This window comes from Armigeres subalbatus, chromosome 1, assembly GCF_024139115.2.
Source record: "Armigeres subalbatus isolate Guangzhou_Male chromosome 1, GZ_Asu_2, whole genome shotgun sequence".
Classification (NCBI taxonomy): Eukaryota; Metazoa; Arthropoda; class Insecta; order Diptera; family Culicidae; genus Armigeres; species Armigeres subalbatus.
Window position 1 is genome coordinate 14,018,038 of NC_085139.1, and position 17,039 is coordinate 14,035,076.

General features: G+C 38.5%; 1 protein-coding gene across 9 annotated transcripts in view; it reads left to right on the forward strand.

The window, feature by feature from the left end:
* The window catches only part of LOC134222039 (segmentation protein cap'n'collar), a 309,662-nt gene that overhangs the window by 194,056 nt on the left and 98,567 nt on the right, over nt 1-17,039 (forward strand). For all 9 annotated transcript variants that reach the window (XM_062701196.1, XM_062701206.1, XM_062701201.1 and 6 more), the window contains 2 exons: nt 15,378-15,496; nt 16,302-16,748. In XM_062701196.1, the coding sequence (XP_062557180.1) occupies nt 15,378-15,496; nt 16,302-16,748 (566 nt within the window). The remainder of the gene's footprint in view (nt 1-15,377; nt 15,497-16,301; nt 16,749-17,039) is intronic.

The following is a 17,039-nucleotide window of genomic DNA, read 5'->3' on the forward strand; positions in this document are numbered from 1 at the left end:
ACATATATAAGTTATCAATTATTTTATATTATCAATTCCTTCTATTCTTATTTCCTTACTGTGGAGAATTTTACGTGGGCCTTTTTTATATTAGGCATTTTAGTGCTGTCAAAAAAAAACTATATTAACGAAAAAAAAATTACACATCGGGTAAGAATCAGTGACCAAAAATGAGTTAGATGTATCAGCAATCATATGCAATAGTGCCTGATAAAATGTTCAAATTCCAGTCGAGCGGCATCGTGATATCGTGATAGCATCAGATGTTCTCAGTATTGACCTCAATTGATTTCAATTTAATTTTACAATTGAAACTGACTCTGAGTTTGTTTCGTTTTGTGTGTTGGATGATGATTTTCAGATTATGCTGTTGTACTATGTATTACCAATTAGAAAATCATGTATCTCTTCTCTATTCTATCTCTTATCTATTATCTGTATTATCCATATTATAAGTTCAATTCTAGTGGACCGAATTCTAAACAAGTTAAGATAGAAATCACTTCCGCTACTTCAGTGTTTTCAATTCAAATTCTTTTTCATATTCACTGGACCACTAGACAAACAGTATTTAATTCTACGGAGCTTTCCTCGGCATGTTACCGCAGCTTCGTCGGTTGTTGCTTTTGATTGGAAATGTGAGATTTTAAGTCCAAACATATGAGAAAAATCAGCGTTTCGCTCAAGAATTGACCAATATTTCCCGATTATGCAAATTTTAGTTCACTGTATCACTGAGATGCCTCTCAACTGAAGTCACAGCTGGACAAATCAAATGTACACTTGCAAATGTACAAATCAAATGGTCAACACTTGCTTTAAAAAATGATCGATTGCGTCTTTTCATCTACTTCTCGAGCGAATCGAGCCTCTCGATAATTAGGAGTAGTGGAAATTCGCGACAAAAATTTTAAAACAATTTTCGGTCATCCAATTCATGAAATAAGACTTATTTAAACACAAAAATATTAGGTCTATTCAGATTCCTGTTTTTAATCAAATGCAGCGGTTTATTAGAACAAATGCAGTTGTTCTACTGTAAATTTTATTATTTTTGGCACTTTTTTTATGATTTTTTTCAAAATTACGTGATTTCCAACATCGATATTAATCAGTTTCGCATTACGTTTAAAGTTTGCATACACTCTACCCTGTTTCTTGAACTTCTCATCATTATGCCTTGCTTCGGAGATGTCGACTGGCTTAGAGTTACCTGGTAATTTGTCCCGAGTATTTCAACCAAACAACAGTTCTGACCGCGAATGTCTTGTGCTACTATGAGGAGTTGCTCGATAAGAGTGGAGGAAATCTTGTTAATCGTTACGCCAGTTTCGTCCCATGGTACAACTTATTTTAAGAGTTTTCAACAGCGTTCGATTCTATCTTTCAACTAATCCATTTTGAAAAGCGGCATAGGGTACAGTATGTTTAATATTGATTGCGTTTGTTGTACAAAAATGAGAAAATTCAGCTGAAGAAAACGGTTGACCATTGTCACAAACAATTTCAGTTGAATATCCAAATCTTGCGAAAAGTTCTCTCATCTTTGTAATTGTTACTTTTGCTGTCATACATGTTTGTACAGTAACTTCAATATAACGTGCAAAGTAATCTGTGATAACGAGTAAATGATAACCGCCTGAAATTTCCATGAAATCTGCTACTATCCATATATATTTTCCAACGGTTTAACAGGCTTCTCAGTCCTTGTTATCGGAAGAGTGTCAGATACTTATACAAGTGCACATCCTGTACAGAATTGTACAAAATTTTCCACCATAGAGTCCATTCTAGTCCACCAAACCTTCGATCGTAATCGACGTTTTAGGATAGCGCCCCATCTTCCCACCGGTGGTTTCTGTTTTAGGTATAGCGACATCGTTAACATATTGAGTTCTCACCGGGCGTTGCTAAAAGTAGTCATCTTCTTCTTCAATGGCTCTACATTCCAGCTGGAACTTGGCTAGCTGCTCAACTCAGTATTCTATTAGAATTTCCTCAGTTATTAATTTAAAGCTTTTCTGTGCTCACCATTGCATGGGTTGAGTATGTATTTTGTGTGATAACTACGCCCAAGGAGCTCACTCGAAAACATCCTTGACCGAATCGGGAATAGAACTCGCCATCTTCTGGATTTCCTTCCTCCTGGAAATTTCCTTCGGGGATTCATACTTGCAGTCGAAGAAATTCCTCCTGAAATTCCCACCAGTTTTCCTACAGGAATCTCTTGACAAAATTCTGCAGGAATGATTAAATTTTTTTTTCTCTGAAGGATGTCCCTGAGAAAAAATGTTATAACAACATCCGAAAAAATCCGGAGAATTCTCTTGAAAAAAAATGCTAAGTTTTTGAATGAAACCACAAAAGAAATTATAGGGTTATTCCAATAAAATCAAAAAAAATCCCGAGAGATTCTGAAAGAATTCCTAAAATTGTTCTGGGAGAACTTCCAAAAATAACTCAAAGATTGCTGGGGAACTCTCGGAGAAATCTTCCAGGGATCCTAGATGAATTTCCAAAGCAAATCATGTTTAAATGAATAACAGAAAAGAGAAACTTGCGGGAGATTTTCTGGATGAACTACTTGAAGAACATTCTCAACAATTACTAAAGGAACCTTCTGAGGGGTTCCTGGAAGACCTCCTCCTTGGAACAACTTGGAAAACGAAAACGGTGGAATTTTCTTTCGCAAAAATTCCATGAATACTTCGGGCTTTAGCGGGCGCCGGTGCGCATTGCTCCTCATTATAGCTGATCCATTACTGTAATTACTTCTTCGCGGAGTTAAACTGAGGCACTAGATCCAAAAAAATGAATATTTCCCTTGTCCGAAATTGTTCTGAAAAAGAAAAACAGATTTTCTGTAATTTTTTATCAACACCAAAGTGACGTTTCACAAAATAGCAACGCTGTATGGAAATTTAGCAACCCAGTATGGGGCGCTCAATTTAGAAACTCATGGCTAATTTTGAATTGCGTTCTTATTTTACATTCCTGTTTAGATACCTCCGGTGTAAAAGTGGGTCCCTATAAAGGGCCCGGAAATAGCGATAGGGACTCAGATGGGGACTCCCGTGGAGGTGCTCTAACAGATAATGTGAGTCCCACGGGGCTCCCATCGGCAATAACAAAGGTTTCAACGCTAACGTCATAATAGGCGAGGGTGATCTTATTCATGACTATCGTTTTAATTCAATCAAAGGACAACACCAACGAAGTTAACCAAACCAAGAAAGCTTCGAACTATCTCCGCAGATTTGGAGGGCTGCATTTTTCCGATGGCTTCTAGTTTATCACGTGAAATGGAGATTCCTTGTGCGGAGAAGTGGTATCCCAAGAAATCAATTTGCGATACACAAGAGACAATTTTGTCGGCGTTCAAAGAATATTGTGCTGTTTTAATCGGTTGTACACAATCACCGTCCGTTCATGTAGTTCAGATTCGTTTTCGGTTGGTATCAAGGAAGATCAGCAAAAATGGTTTCCATAACGTTTTGGAATAGTTCTGGAGCGGCAGAAAGTCCAAACATGAGCCTTTAGTAACGATAAGGTGATGTAGCGGCAATCTTATTTAAAGAGAAATTAATGGAATCGGTTTATTCAAGATTTAAGTGAATTGTTACTTACCAGTAATCCATAGCAGCGCACATGTTCCACATAAGTTACTGAGATTCATATGTAATCATATTTAGTCACAATCAGGTTGATGTAACCATTTTTTGTATGACTTGTGCTGCTCGGGATATGTGGAAATGTTCCCTTGTCAACTGTCCGCAAAAATTTGATAAGTCCAAGTTTTATTGCTGTATCACCCGAGAGAAGTGAACATTTGATGCTCTGGATAACGTATATAGCGTAGTATCGTTGGTTTTCCCGTCAACCGCAACAGCTGAGTCAACTTCGCCAAGGTGTTCGAGCCATATGCTTTGAATATTTTTGTGCTTCTTCGAATAGAGTATGCTTCAAAACCTATTTGTTTTAACTTGATCCAGTCCGTTTCGCTCAAGACATCTTCATCTGCTCCAGTGTCGATCACAAATTGAACCCAAACTCCTCCGACCGATATCGATATTATTGGTTCCCTTTAGTGCCGAGGTGAAAAGATCCACCACATCTTTTTTCATATTTGTTCTGCCGCTAGATACTTCTCGTACGAATCTTTGGCCTTCTGATGAGCTTCAAGATGAGGTGGTTGTGTTTGTTGTTTGACTGGCTTTCTTCGTTTCAAGAAACAATAACGAGAGAAATGCCCTCGTTGCCCACAGCTTCTGCATTCCGGTTCCCTGGCCGGGCACGATGGACTTTTTGGATCGTGTCTTCCGTTGCATCTAAAACACCTGAAACGCCGAGGTCCACTGTATCGGGAACGTAACTTCAAAACCATATCTTCATTCTTTTCTGGCTCAGTAATACTGGTTGCTTGTCCAGAATTTTCTCGAATTTGTAATCCTTCTCCAGGCATTTCCAGGCATTGCCATGCTTTCTAATTGATCTCCATAGTCGCAGAAGGCTGCCTGTCGTTTCAGACGGTTGACAAACGTGTCAAACTTTTCATCGGCTGTTTCTGGCGCTTATGTGTTTTTGAAAGCTTTGGTATGAAATTTTTGAAAGGTTTGACACCGCAACGTGATAACGATTGTCCACAGCGTGTTTTTCATCAATTTTAACTTGTTTCACTACATTTCGGAAATCTGGTCCATCGAACATCATAAGGGTTTTGAGCTTCGTTTCTTGATCGTCAGCATCTTTCCATGTTGTAGTCCAAATAAATCCTCACGTGACTTCCAAACCAAGTCAGAGCTCAGCCAGTCATATTGTAGATCTAGTTGAAAACCGAACTGAGCTCTCGCGACAATCGCATTTTCTCCCATTTCCGAATGTCACAACTGTATCGTGAGTGGTGCGCATGATGACGCACGGCTAAGGTATAGATGCGCACTACTCGCGATGCAGTTGCGACATCCGGAAATGGGAGAAAATGCGATTGTCGCGAGAGCTCAGTTCGTTTTTCAACTGGATATACAATAGAACAACTCCTTGTCCCTGGATAACCACATATTTCTACAAATACTAATATTTGCATTTTTGAATGATCTTGAGAAGAATGTTTGCGGAACTGATTGCTTTGACCAGCGCATCACGGGCCACAGTTTCTTGTCGGTCCTCACGCGATATGTTCTATGTTATACGCGATGTTTTATCTGCTTTCTACGAAATCGTGAATTCCCATAAATTTCCATGAATTTAATAAATTAGTTTTTCCGGTTGGATTTGTTGGGAGTTGGGTTGCACAGTTCGGATTTTTTTTCCTCGCGCTTATATGCCTCATAGCGACTTGTATGCAGTGAGCGAATTCTCTTTGCCAACACTTTGCTTTGCTCGGAAGTACATTTCCCTCCGTGTTAATCATTCCTGGCGCAGAAAATGTTAATTATCACTCTGCAGCGTGAAAAATTGTTCAAATAGTTTCAACTTGTTGTAATGAATCGAACAATTGTCAATATTATTGACACTTTCTGGAATTTTGAAATGGCATTAGTAAGTTATTTGCTTAGGTAAGACATATTGCTCCCATTTTCCTTTGCTTGATTCTAGAGAAACCATAAAAAATAACGACAGAAAAAAGATAGGCAAATAATACAATAGTGATGATACCAACGAAATTTTTTAAATCTATGTTTTTGTTGCTTACAGCCTATGCATTTAATGTAGGGGAGACCGGGTAGACTTGATCCCCTTTTCTGATTTCCAATGTATCACAGCCAAAAATAAATAAATATACGCGATTTTCCACAGACTCTCTAAGAAATATAGTATTTAACTTTACTGATGTGTGACAGTCCTTAAATTATTGTTGTTATTGATACACAATCGATTTTTTAGAGTGCTGTCAAAAATCTACTTTTAAAATATTCGGGGGTAATTGATCCCTCTCCAAGAACTTGCTCTCAGATTTTTTAAATATTTTGCCTTCAAAGTACGCACAATTTTCGAATTGCTGTGCGTATAAATGAACGATTTTTGTTATTGAATTCGACAGCACAGGTAATTTTAAAATTTGGGGAGACTTGATCCCCTTTCTATGATATCTACGCAGTAAATATTTTTTCCTGCCAACCCTTCATCAAATCTGTCAAATCTACAAAAAATTAGAAGCCTGAAAACAGATTTATATTTTTTTGAATTTTTTCTCTAAATTTGTGTATGTGTGACTTATGGGGGATCAAATGTCCCCATATTGAGGCAATAACTTCAAATCCAAATATCCTAAAACTTTGATGGAATGTTGACATTTTCATCAGTACAAATCATTAAGCACATTTATGGCTTTGTGCTGTGAAAAAACGAAAGTATTTGGTCATTGTTATGAAAAGCTATTCAAATTTCGCGTGGCCAATAAAAAAATCTTTAGGAAGGTCAAAACATACAAATCGACCTGCAGAATAAATAAGGTTGTCAAATGTCAATCCAAAAAATAACTCACCACATAAAGGTCATTTGCCTAGAGGATCAATACTAAAAAATACGCTAGAACAAAACTACTTTAGTTCTCGATAAAACAGGGGGTGATCAAGTCTCCCCGGGGATCAAGTCTACCCACCTTCTCCTAAAGATTTAATTTTGACTCATTTTTTGACAAAATTGGCACTATAAAGCCAGAATTGTGTTGTTATTCTACGTTTAATTTGATGAACATATTTTGATGCTTTGGGACAATTCGTCGTATAACGTTTGGATAAATGACATTTGGTTGAAATAACGTATAGAAAAAGAAATATTTCGTCGAAACTTAATTGCAGTTAAACGAAGAAAGCATTTTATTTGCACTTTTTATTACTTATTTTTACTTTTTATTACTTTCGTGATCATTTTCCAAGGCTCTCAAAGATGTGTAAAATTTCTCCGCAGTACAAATAGCACCATCTATCCAAGCATTCACCGCCGGAATGAACCACGTGGTGGCCAAATTTTCAAAAATATCGAAGTAGCTTTTTATCTGGAGGCATGTTTTTCTTAGGTGACTATCTGGCGCCTATCTTTTATTGCAACCAAAAATCAGCGGAGAAGTAGATTGTTTTATGTTGTTTTATACCACAAGGTGTCAACCCTCCGAAATGTTTGGACCATCATGGAGGTAAAACTTTTCAAAACCCCAAAACGGAACAAAAAAACTAGAATTGGGGAAAGTGTGGAAGAAAGTAGCTAAAATTTATTTTAAAAAAATTCAAGGCTAATGTGCTGACGTTGGGGTTTGGAGAGCAGGTTCAGTAAATCAAAACATAATTATTTAGTAGAAAGTTTGAAAGAAGTGGAGCTTGAGGAACTTTTATGAAGACTTTTTTTGTTTGTGAATGTTTGTCTTTTAATTTCAATAACTTTGTTTTGGGAAAGAAGTATTCGCTTTCGATGAAAGATGTCTAATGCATGTCATATCAATTAATTATGCATCTGTCTCTCCTAATTTTAGATGAAATCTAAATAAGTAAAGAAATCTGGTGATTTAAAAAGAATAAACTTTTTAAATACTCAAATCTTATTCATTGTATCCCATGGAATGTACTTTCAAAGACTATCACGGACTGATTCATGAAAGAAAGCGTTCGACGGTGTCTGATGTTAAAGACAGTATGAACTGAAATATTATGCAGATCAGTTTGGTACTTTTGGTACTTTTAGGTTTATTTTGATGCACATATTTCAAGCATGGAAATAAAGGCAAAAATAAACGAACATGTCGTCATTTCAAACAGTTTTTTTTTTGCGGAATTACAGTACTCGGTTGTGCAATTTTGAATTTATTTCGATAATTGATTAATTTAATCGAAATTTGATTAAATATAAATGGTTCAGCGATAACTCACTGTTTCACTCCAGTGGGTCTGAGCTCGATTCCGTCGTTGGCCTTTTGCTAAGACGAAAACTGTCTGGTCACGCCTATACAAACGTTTTATAATATGCTGCTGTTTTTTTTACAAATTTTAGGCTTTAAGAGATGTATATTCTTTTTAAGTTTGTCACAATTAACTATGTGAGAACTAATTTTAATTTGAGTGAGTATCCATCTATGAGAGATTAAATGTTTTCCGATATATATTTTATCTTGAAGTTGACCCTATGATCGTTACATCCGAATTGTAAATCTTGTACAAGATGAACCAGCCACGGGTTGAAAATCTCGGTAATGAAAAAAGTAATATAATAATAAATCTTGTAGTTGATTAACGCAAAAGCAGATCAAGATCCAGTTGAAATGTAGAGCCACGGAAGGTGGAGAAGATAAATACGAATTACTAAGGCCACTAATTAGTGTCCATTACGTAAGGAATAAAATTATTTTAAAGAAGATTTTGTACATATATAAAAATTACAGACCTCCTATAAGCCTTCATATATGGCCCCTAATTATGAGATTTCAGTGGCAAATCACTGTTTTGAATGAATTTTTTAAATGTTGGAAATTTTTCATAGTTAAAACCTCCGTTCGTGATTAGCTATCGATTTCCCTCTTAAAACCACCACTCCCGACATTATTGATATGTCCGTGTTCTTCCGCTCAGTTCATGGCCATCATACGTCGTTGACGTTTTGATTACTCCGAAGATGGAAACTTCAAAAAATGCCGACTATTAGCACGATCGATAGCATCGCCGATGACGATGGAGAGGGATGATCATCAGCTTCGAAAGATCATCTCATCTTAGTGGGAACCGATGTCGGGCGCTATAGGGATATGCCAGATGCCGGATCACACGGCAATCGCCTCGGCAACAGAGCGGCCGTATCGGGAAACATTCTCCGCCGACAAAAATGACTAATAATGAACCCGATCTATCGCGTGGTCGAAATCAATGAGCAGATGAGGAATTAATAGTATTCGACATAATTCCTGACCACTTCTTCCAAGCTGTGCGACGACAACCAAGACGGCGGTGGCGGCGGCGTTCTTGCCGTGGTCGTGGCTGTGGCTTTCTTCTGTCGAACGGCGCGCCATGGAGGCCGCCTTTTTTTCCCTTTATTCGATCCATGTGCCGCCGGCCAGCCGATCGACGGACGAAGAATGTGGCGCGGACAACACCAAAACAGAGCGAGAAAGAAAGACGCACCACGCAGATGAGACGGTTCCGATAAATGTTTCTTCCTTCTCGAGCGTGGGGCACCAGAGAGAGTCAAATTCTTTCAAGACAGATATCAGCAGGATCGTGACGAGGTACAAATAGCTACACAAAACCGTGGCGCGATGGTTTCACCTGGAAACGAAACGACGAAGAAGAAAAAGGGGTTGAAAGACACCTTTTTCAGCCACAGACCAGTTCTGGAGTCCGTCTGAAGATGTGTTGCGCACTTCTCGATCTTTGTGATCTGCATCTCGAACCGGGCGTGTAGAATTTCAAACTTTGCCACGAATATGCTCGCCAAGTCAATCATTCCGTTGTTGTTGGGTCCATTGGATGCACACTAAAGCGAAAAAGCGAACTGTCGAAATAGAAGAAACTCAAACAAGGAAGCAAGCTCTCCACTCCAGACCCCATTCAAAAGCAACCATCGACAATGTCAAGATCAGTCCCGTCGCCTTTCAACGGCCGAGCATAAAACCCGATTTTGACGTTAAAGTCACGATGCGGACATTGAAATCCAGTTCGCCAGTGCTCTCCAAAGCTTCAAATTAATTCCATTAAAACTAACCTACGCTAAGATCTTGGCTGACCATTCGAGAAAGAGAGGCGCCTTTTGCATAATTCGGTTCGGAATTGATCTTCACAGTAATCATAACGACGATAAAAGTCTATTTTGATGACTGTACAAAAAGATTCGGTTCAGACGGCGGGAAGCTTGCCTACTTTCCTCCGAAAGTTGCTGAGTCTGCATCCACTAGAACTGGGTATCGATTATATGTATGGTATGTGGCTCGAATTACACTCGAGAGTGTCGATTAACGCAGCAGTTTCCAGTCCAGTTCAACCGGCAGACCGAATAGAGTAGGCACAGGAAACGAAAGATTTTCGCGCAACCTTGATCATGGTCACCCATGATGTGTAAAGTAGCGGCCATCCGGACCGACGGTCCGTCTTTTTTTTCGGGAGCATTGGGCGATCGATCATGAAAAGGCGGCGCTCGTTATGCAAAGTATGCGATGCTTTTCTTTCACACTCCGGATTGGCGTCGTGCGAGTGCGCATCATCGCCGTAGTTTGTTATTTGTTGTTGGTTTTGAATGGGTTGTTTATGTTGATTCATGGCGCCATGACTACACGAATTTCTCGATTTGAATGCCGATTTCGAGTGCCGGTCCGGGGGAAAGGTTTCGTTTTCATTATTGCGACGGGCGGCTGTCGCTACCGGCTACCAGTCACTATTTAGTGGTTAATTCTAGAGAGCAGCAGCGGTTGTATTACTTGCTGATTTTTCGAAGCGCGCGGTCCAGTCACCAGGTCAGGTCGTCTAGGAGATGGCTTCCGCTTACTTACGGTAGCCGGTTTCACTCCTCTGGGGGATGACGATTGAAATCGGAGCGTAAGATGAGTGTGACTTTTTGGGCGAGACACCGAAACCGGCGCAAGTCTCTCGAGACGTTCCGATTTCTCGAGAAGGATCTGGTCTCGGTGGCATAAAGCTGCCGCATTGATGGATGAAAAGAGCCGGACCAGGTGACTGGAAATGTCAGTTCGTTATTCGTTCTCCAGGGAGACGTAAGAGAAATTTGAAGAGTGAAGCATCGATCTTCGGACAATAAAATGCTTTGACATATTTTGCATTTTCCCACTTGGCATGTAACACGGGTAGCCCGATGTATCGAAGTTGATTTGAATTCAATTCACTGTAGAAAATAAACATAAACATCGATTTCAAGCTTCGCCGATCTTTTGATTGACGGGAAACACAGTATAGGTATTGCACTTGAATAATCTTCTGGAAGTCTATCGGTGATGGTACATTTAAGAAGTTGTATTTTCAAGGCGATTTCCCGGCATTCTGAAACATCGAATCAAATGTGTTATTTATGGAATAGCAGGGAAAGTAAAATGTTCACATTGCGAAAAAATTGATGCATTCTGTATGGAATTTTGAGTAGATTTATTTCGATTCATAAGATCCCGACCTGTAGATAGTATCAGTATTCTATTACAGCAATTTTTAAAAACAGCGGTTGTTATACAACGTGATAAATTAGTTACTAAAATAAAAGAAATTGGAACAAAATTTCTTGTTGTACTCACCGATATATGCCAATAAATCAATTCTAATTAAGTACTGTCACTCAAATAAAATTTTCATCTTTCGATAATAATGATACAAATTGTATAAAACATAGTTACCCAAAGGGGTGGGTCGCCAGCTGCAGCAGTAACACTAATAGGTGAAAAGAATTTATTTTTCACTTTTTTTATACGCATTGATAAAATTGCTTCTTCTTCTTCTTATTGGCATTTCATTCCTACACTGGGACAGAGCCGCCTCGCAGCTTAGTGTTCATTAAGCACTTCCACAGTTATTAACTGCGAGGTTTCTAAGCCAGGTTACCATTTTTGCATTCGTATATCATGAGGCTAACACGATGATACTTTTATGCCCAGGGAAGTCAAGACAATTTCCAACCCGAAAATTGGCTAGACCGGCACCGGGAATCGAACTCAGCCACCCTCAGCATGGCCTTGCTTTATAGCAGCGCGTCCTACCGCAAGTTAAAATTGCTGTCGAACGCAATTTGTTGCAAGCAAATCGAATGAGTGAGTTTTTGGTACGGGTTTTGCTTATAAAAAAATGTATTTTAATCATAACTTTTCAGCTCATAGTGCAATCGGAGCGATTTGCAATAGGAAACAATAGGAAAGGATTCCCCGTCGAATGCAACTTGTTGCGAGTAAATCGGTTAACGATAAGTGCCCGAAAATGAGGGAGTTTTTTGCGCACACACAGACATCTACTCAATTCGTCGAGCTGAGTCGATGGGTATATAACACTATGGGTCTCCGGGCCTTCTATAAAAAGTTTGTTTTTGGAGCGAACATATAGTCTTTACACAGGCAAACAGACAGATTGAACATTCACTCGTGAAATGTGTCGTCGTACACCGACTAACGGCATCTATTGATATCACTAAGTTGGGCAAATCACGAATCAGATGGCGGTAGTGAGCGAAACGTCAAATTCGAACAAATGCGATGCGCACGCCACAAGTGATCGATTGGCCAACTAATGAGTATTTAAATTGATCAGTAAATCAGCGAACGATGAGAATTTCACAAGTGTTATGTCTGTCTGTGGTCTTTACGTATACTCAGTATACAATACGAGAAGGGCAAAAATAAAATAAAAGGAAGTAAAGAAGAAAAAAGGCGAAAGAAGGAAAAAGAAAGAAATAAAAAAGGAAGAAGAAAGAGAATATTAGAAATAAGGAACAAGGAAGAAAACAGAAGAAAGAAGATAGCAGAAAGAAGAAAGGAAGAATAAAGAAGGAAGATATAAGGAAGTAGGAAAAAGGTGGAAGAAAGATAGAAAAACAATAAGTAAGAAAGAAGAGAGAAAAAGGAACAGGCAAGAAAGATGAAAGAGGGGAAAAATAAAAGGAATCAGGAAAAAAGAAGAGGAAGCAGGAACAGGGAAGAAGGAAAACATAATGAAGAAGGTAGTTGGAAGACGGAAGAAGGAAGAAGAAAAATAAAAAAAATAAGTAAGTAGAAAGGAACATGAAGAAGATAGAAGAAAGGAAGAATGAAGAAGAAATAAAAGAAAAGAATGAACAGGAAAGAATAAAGAAAGAACAGGAAGAAAGAAGGTAGAAAGAAGGAAGAAGAGAGAAAGATGAATGGACAAGGAATAAGGCAGAAGAAACAAGAAAGAAGGTGGAAGATAGAAGAAAGAAGGATGAACGAAGAAGAAGAAAAAAGAAAGAAGGAATAAGAAAGAGTGAAGAAGAACAAGGAAAGAAGAAAGTAGAAGGAAAACGAAAAGGGGAATAATAAAGAAGAAGAAAGAAGAACGAAGAAAGGAAGAAGTAAGACAAAAGTTGTAAGAAGGAAGAAAGAAGGAAAAAGATAGATACAAGAGAAGCAAAGGAAGAAGGGAGAAAAAATGAATAAGGATAATAGAAGAAGTAACAAGAAAAAAGGAACGAAGAAGAAAGAAGAAATAAGGTAAAAGGAAGACGGACGAACAAAGAGAAGAGAATGAAAGAGCAATAAAAAAGAAGGAAGAAAAGAGTAGGAAGAATAAAAAATATAGAAATAATCTTGGCAGGAATCGAAAACCAAATACAAAAATTAAGGTAGAGTAAATGATCAAAGAAAAAAGAAGGAACAAGCAATTAAAATGATGGAAGAGTAAAAAATATAGAAATAATCTTGGCAGGAATCAGAAACCAAACGCAAGAATCAAGAACAATAAATAATGTCTTGTTTCTTTCCTCCCAATTTCTTGTGCTGCACGGAATTTTTTTTTATCATAATCGAAAGACAACAAGGAGTCGCAATAATAGTTCTGTTTATTTCTGTTTATATGTCCCCATTCATTGTCAAATGTGATTTTTTTCCATTAAAATCTGATGCTCGCGATTTTTTAGCCTTTCGTTATTTTAGCCTTGTGTGAGATTTTTACTGTTTTAGCCTTTCGTGTTCAGCCTTATGTGGTCGCGAATAGTTCTCCTGACCTGTAAGGTCAAACATATTTTTGAAGGATACCTCATTGTAGATTCATTAAAAACAAGAACTTTTTTTTCAAAATAACCGAAATTTAAGTTTTGATCGTTTTCTAAGCTAAATATGTATTAATTGGAAATCATGTCGATGTTCTATGATTTGATTAGGTGGATTCTGTTGCCCTCACATCTATTTTATTTCCTTTGAGCTGTTATCGTCAATTTATGAACGCCCAAAACACTACTTATACACAAGTGAATCAAACCATACATTGAAAGATCTTTATCCTGGGCCCCATGAAAACCGATTAATCTAAGCGGAATTAAAAGAATTCATGAGAAGACTGAGAGTGAACAGCTTTCGAACTATTTTTGATTAATAATGTTTTGATTAATAATTTTTGGTAATTTAGATGGTTTTAATTAATTCTAAATAATTAGAGAATTTTATTTTAAACCTTGAATGTTTATCTAACCTTTTACATAGAAAATAAAGAATAAATTCCATTACTTTGAAAATTCTAATATTGCAATATTGGATGAAACTTTTTAAACTTTAAATGTGGTGAAAATTCGGCATGAATAAACAATCTTGAAAACAAAATTATAAAAATTGAAAATTTTAACGGACTAGGTAAAATCGATTTAAGAAAGTGTTTTCGGGCAGTGAAAGCATAAATTTTGGTCTTAGAGGGTTGAAGAACATTGTCAATAACATTCCAAGGGATTCTAGAGTTATTTTTAGAAGATTATTTGAGATTAATCCTGTCTTGAGGAATTGAGATGAAAATCGAAGCCTAACCCAATGAACATTGTAAGCTGATATAGCGCTTATTCTACCAAAAATAGCCTTCTGCAGCTTATTCAACTTAAATTGTTTGTTGGGAAGTCACATCAAGGCGAAATTATGCTTCTGCTTTTTCTGTTGTATCAAAAGTAATATTGGAATTTCTTGAATTGATTGATTGATTATCTTTATTAAAGAGACTTGCAGCCCTAGGCTGGCTCATCTTTGGAGATTCTCTGTTCTAGAATTAGAATCCACAAGAAATTATTGTGGATTCTAATTCCTTCGATTCCGCATGTGACAAAACTGGGATTGATTCATACTGAACGGGTCTAAGAGCTTCCTAGTCCTCTCTCTAAAAAAAAAAACAAACATAAAAATTATCTGATTTCTTGTTAAGATCCGCTAATATTATATAGTAGTATTAGAATTCCGAAACAAACCTGAAACGACATCTGTTGTTTTTACCAACTTGGGAAAACCACGAACCAGATGGAAGTAGTAAGCAAATGTCAAACTTGAGCAGAACCGACTGGCGCGCCATAAATGGTTGCCTGGCAAACTAATGATTGTGTGAATTAGCCAGATGATCAATGTACGATGAACATTTTTCTAGTATTATGTCTGTTTGCCTGTGGTACAAAGTTGTAATTTTAGGATAATGGTATCGTGTAGCACACAATTCTTGCATTTCAATCGCATTTGGTAGCTCTTCCAGGAGGGCTACAAGGAAACCAAATACGTTGAATTGTGATTTACTGTTTTAGTACAATATTCATCATCCCGAAATTCGAAAAATATTCTCCACCAGTAGTTCCTGTATTGATTCTGTCTGACAGGGGTTTGATTGACGTTTTGATGGCATCAATAATCAACCCATAGGGGTGCGCGTGTGTCCGTTCGTTTGTCATTTAGTTCACACTGATTCAATATTTGCTACTTCCCCTTTAACCCACAGGTGAATATGTACTCAACGCCTCGGATGGCAGCGAGCCGACACTTACGCCGCCGTTAGCGGACCTATTTCTCGCAGAAGGACTCAATCTACCGGAGTTGATCCACGAAACAGTCGTCGAGGTGAGTTGGTATCCCCTTCAAAACCGCAAGCAAAGCAAATGCTCGTGGAATTAAGCTATTAGGACTTCCCCCCATCCTACACAGTACACACGAATACGGGATGGACGGTGGTCGAACAGACGCAACCCCAAATGGATTCCGAGTATAGAACACAGGCGGCAAATTTGCCTAAATTATTACCCTTTTAGTAGAACCTATCGCGGGAAGGTTAAATTGTGTGAGACCAGAGGTTCGCAACTAAAGGCTCACAGCACATAATCATACAAAAGTACTCAAGATAACTCGTTAGATTAATAAATTTTCGAAACATTGAAATTCTTGATGATTTATTAAAAAGGTAGACTTGCAAATGAACTTCTAATTTGAAACTTTGAAGAGTAGCTTCTACTTGGAATAGTTTGACAAATTCTGTTATATTAATTTTTCCATCCAGTTGTATCGCAATTGAAAGCCTCTGTTCTAGAACGATTCCACCCGGACACCGTACGGGCAAGAACGTCAATGCTAGAAGCTTACCTCCCCCATCTGGGTTCGAACATTTTTGACGTTAATGTTTAATGCTCTGAGGTTAAGCAAATTATCGATGACCACTGACAAGACTATCGACCATAATTACACTGTTAATTTTGGATTCAACCAGAGGTGAACGAAGAGGACGATGATGACGACGCGACGACCGTGCTCGTACCTCGGGGCATACCTTTTAGCCTGCCATCCATCCATCCACCCGGTAGCGTCGGCCAGCGCACGTGTGAGGGGGAGCGAGAAAAAAATCAACAATAAATTATATGTTTGTTTAATGCAGGAAACCGTAGAGGCAGCAAAAAAGAAGACCACTGCCGAACAAGAGGAGGAAAAGGAATCCGAGGTCAAACGAATCGAGAGGGAGCTCGAATCATCGGCTGATGAACTGTGCCTAGGTGCTGCTGTCGCTACCACCAGTGTCAGCGCCGCCAGTGGTTCCACCGCTGCCAGCCCTACCAGCGACAACAGCAGCCCAAGTTCGTCTTCTGCCGACTCGTCGGTTTCGTCCGACCAGGAGGACCGGGACACCCCGGAGGATCCGAACGCCTCCGCTTCCAGTGCTTTCTCGTCCGATGATCTAGAGGATATCCTGTGCGACATGATGATCCAAACGTCAACGTCCCACTTCCAGCATCCGCGCCAGCCGATGCAAAACTATGGCCACGGAATGCACGGATCGTTGCGACAGGGTGGCTATCACCATCACCACCACCATCATCACCATCAGGTTAGTGGCATTTGGTTTGATTTTTAGAATTCTTTGAACGACGATTGGTTTGGTGCCTATTATGCGAAAATTGGGGGCATTCCTGAATGTTGAGAGCATGCCAAGGATTTTTAAGTATGAATTGAGAGGCCTTCCAGGGAATTCTAAGAAATAATTCACGTTATAAAAAGCGTTCACGGTATATTTTTATTCACGGTTTCGGGAACAACAGTCACTATTTTGGAACGTTCTGGAAAACATGACTGGTGTTTCCAAAGGGAAACCAACTCTAAACTTTACGATAGTTGTACT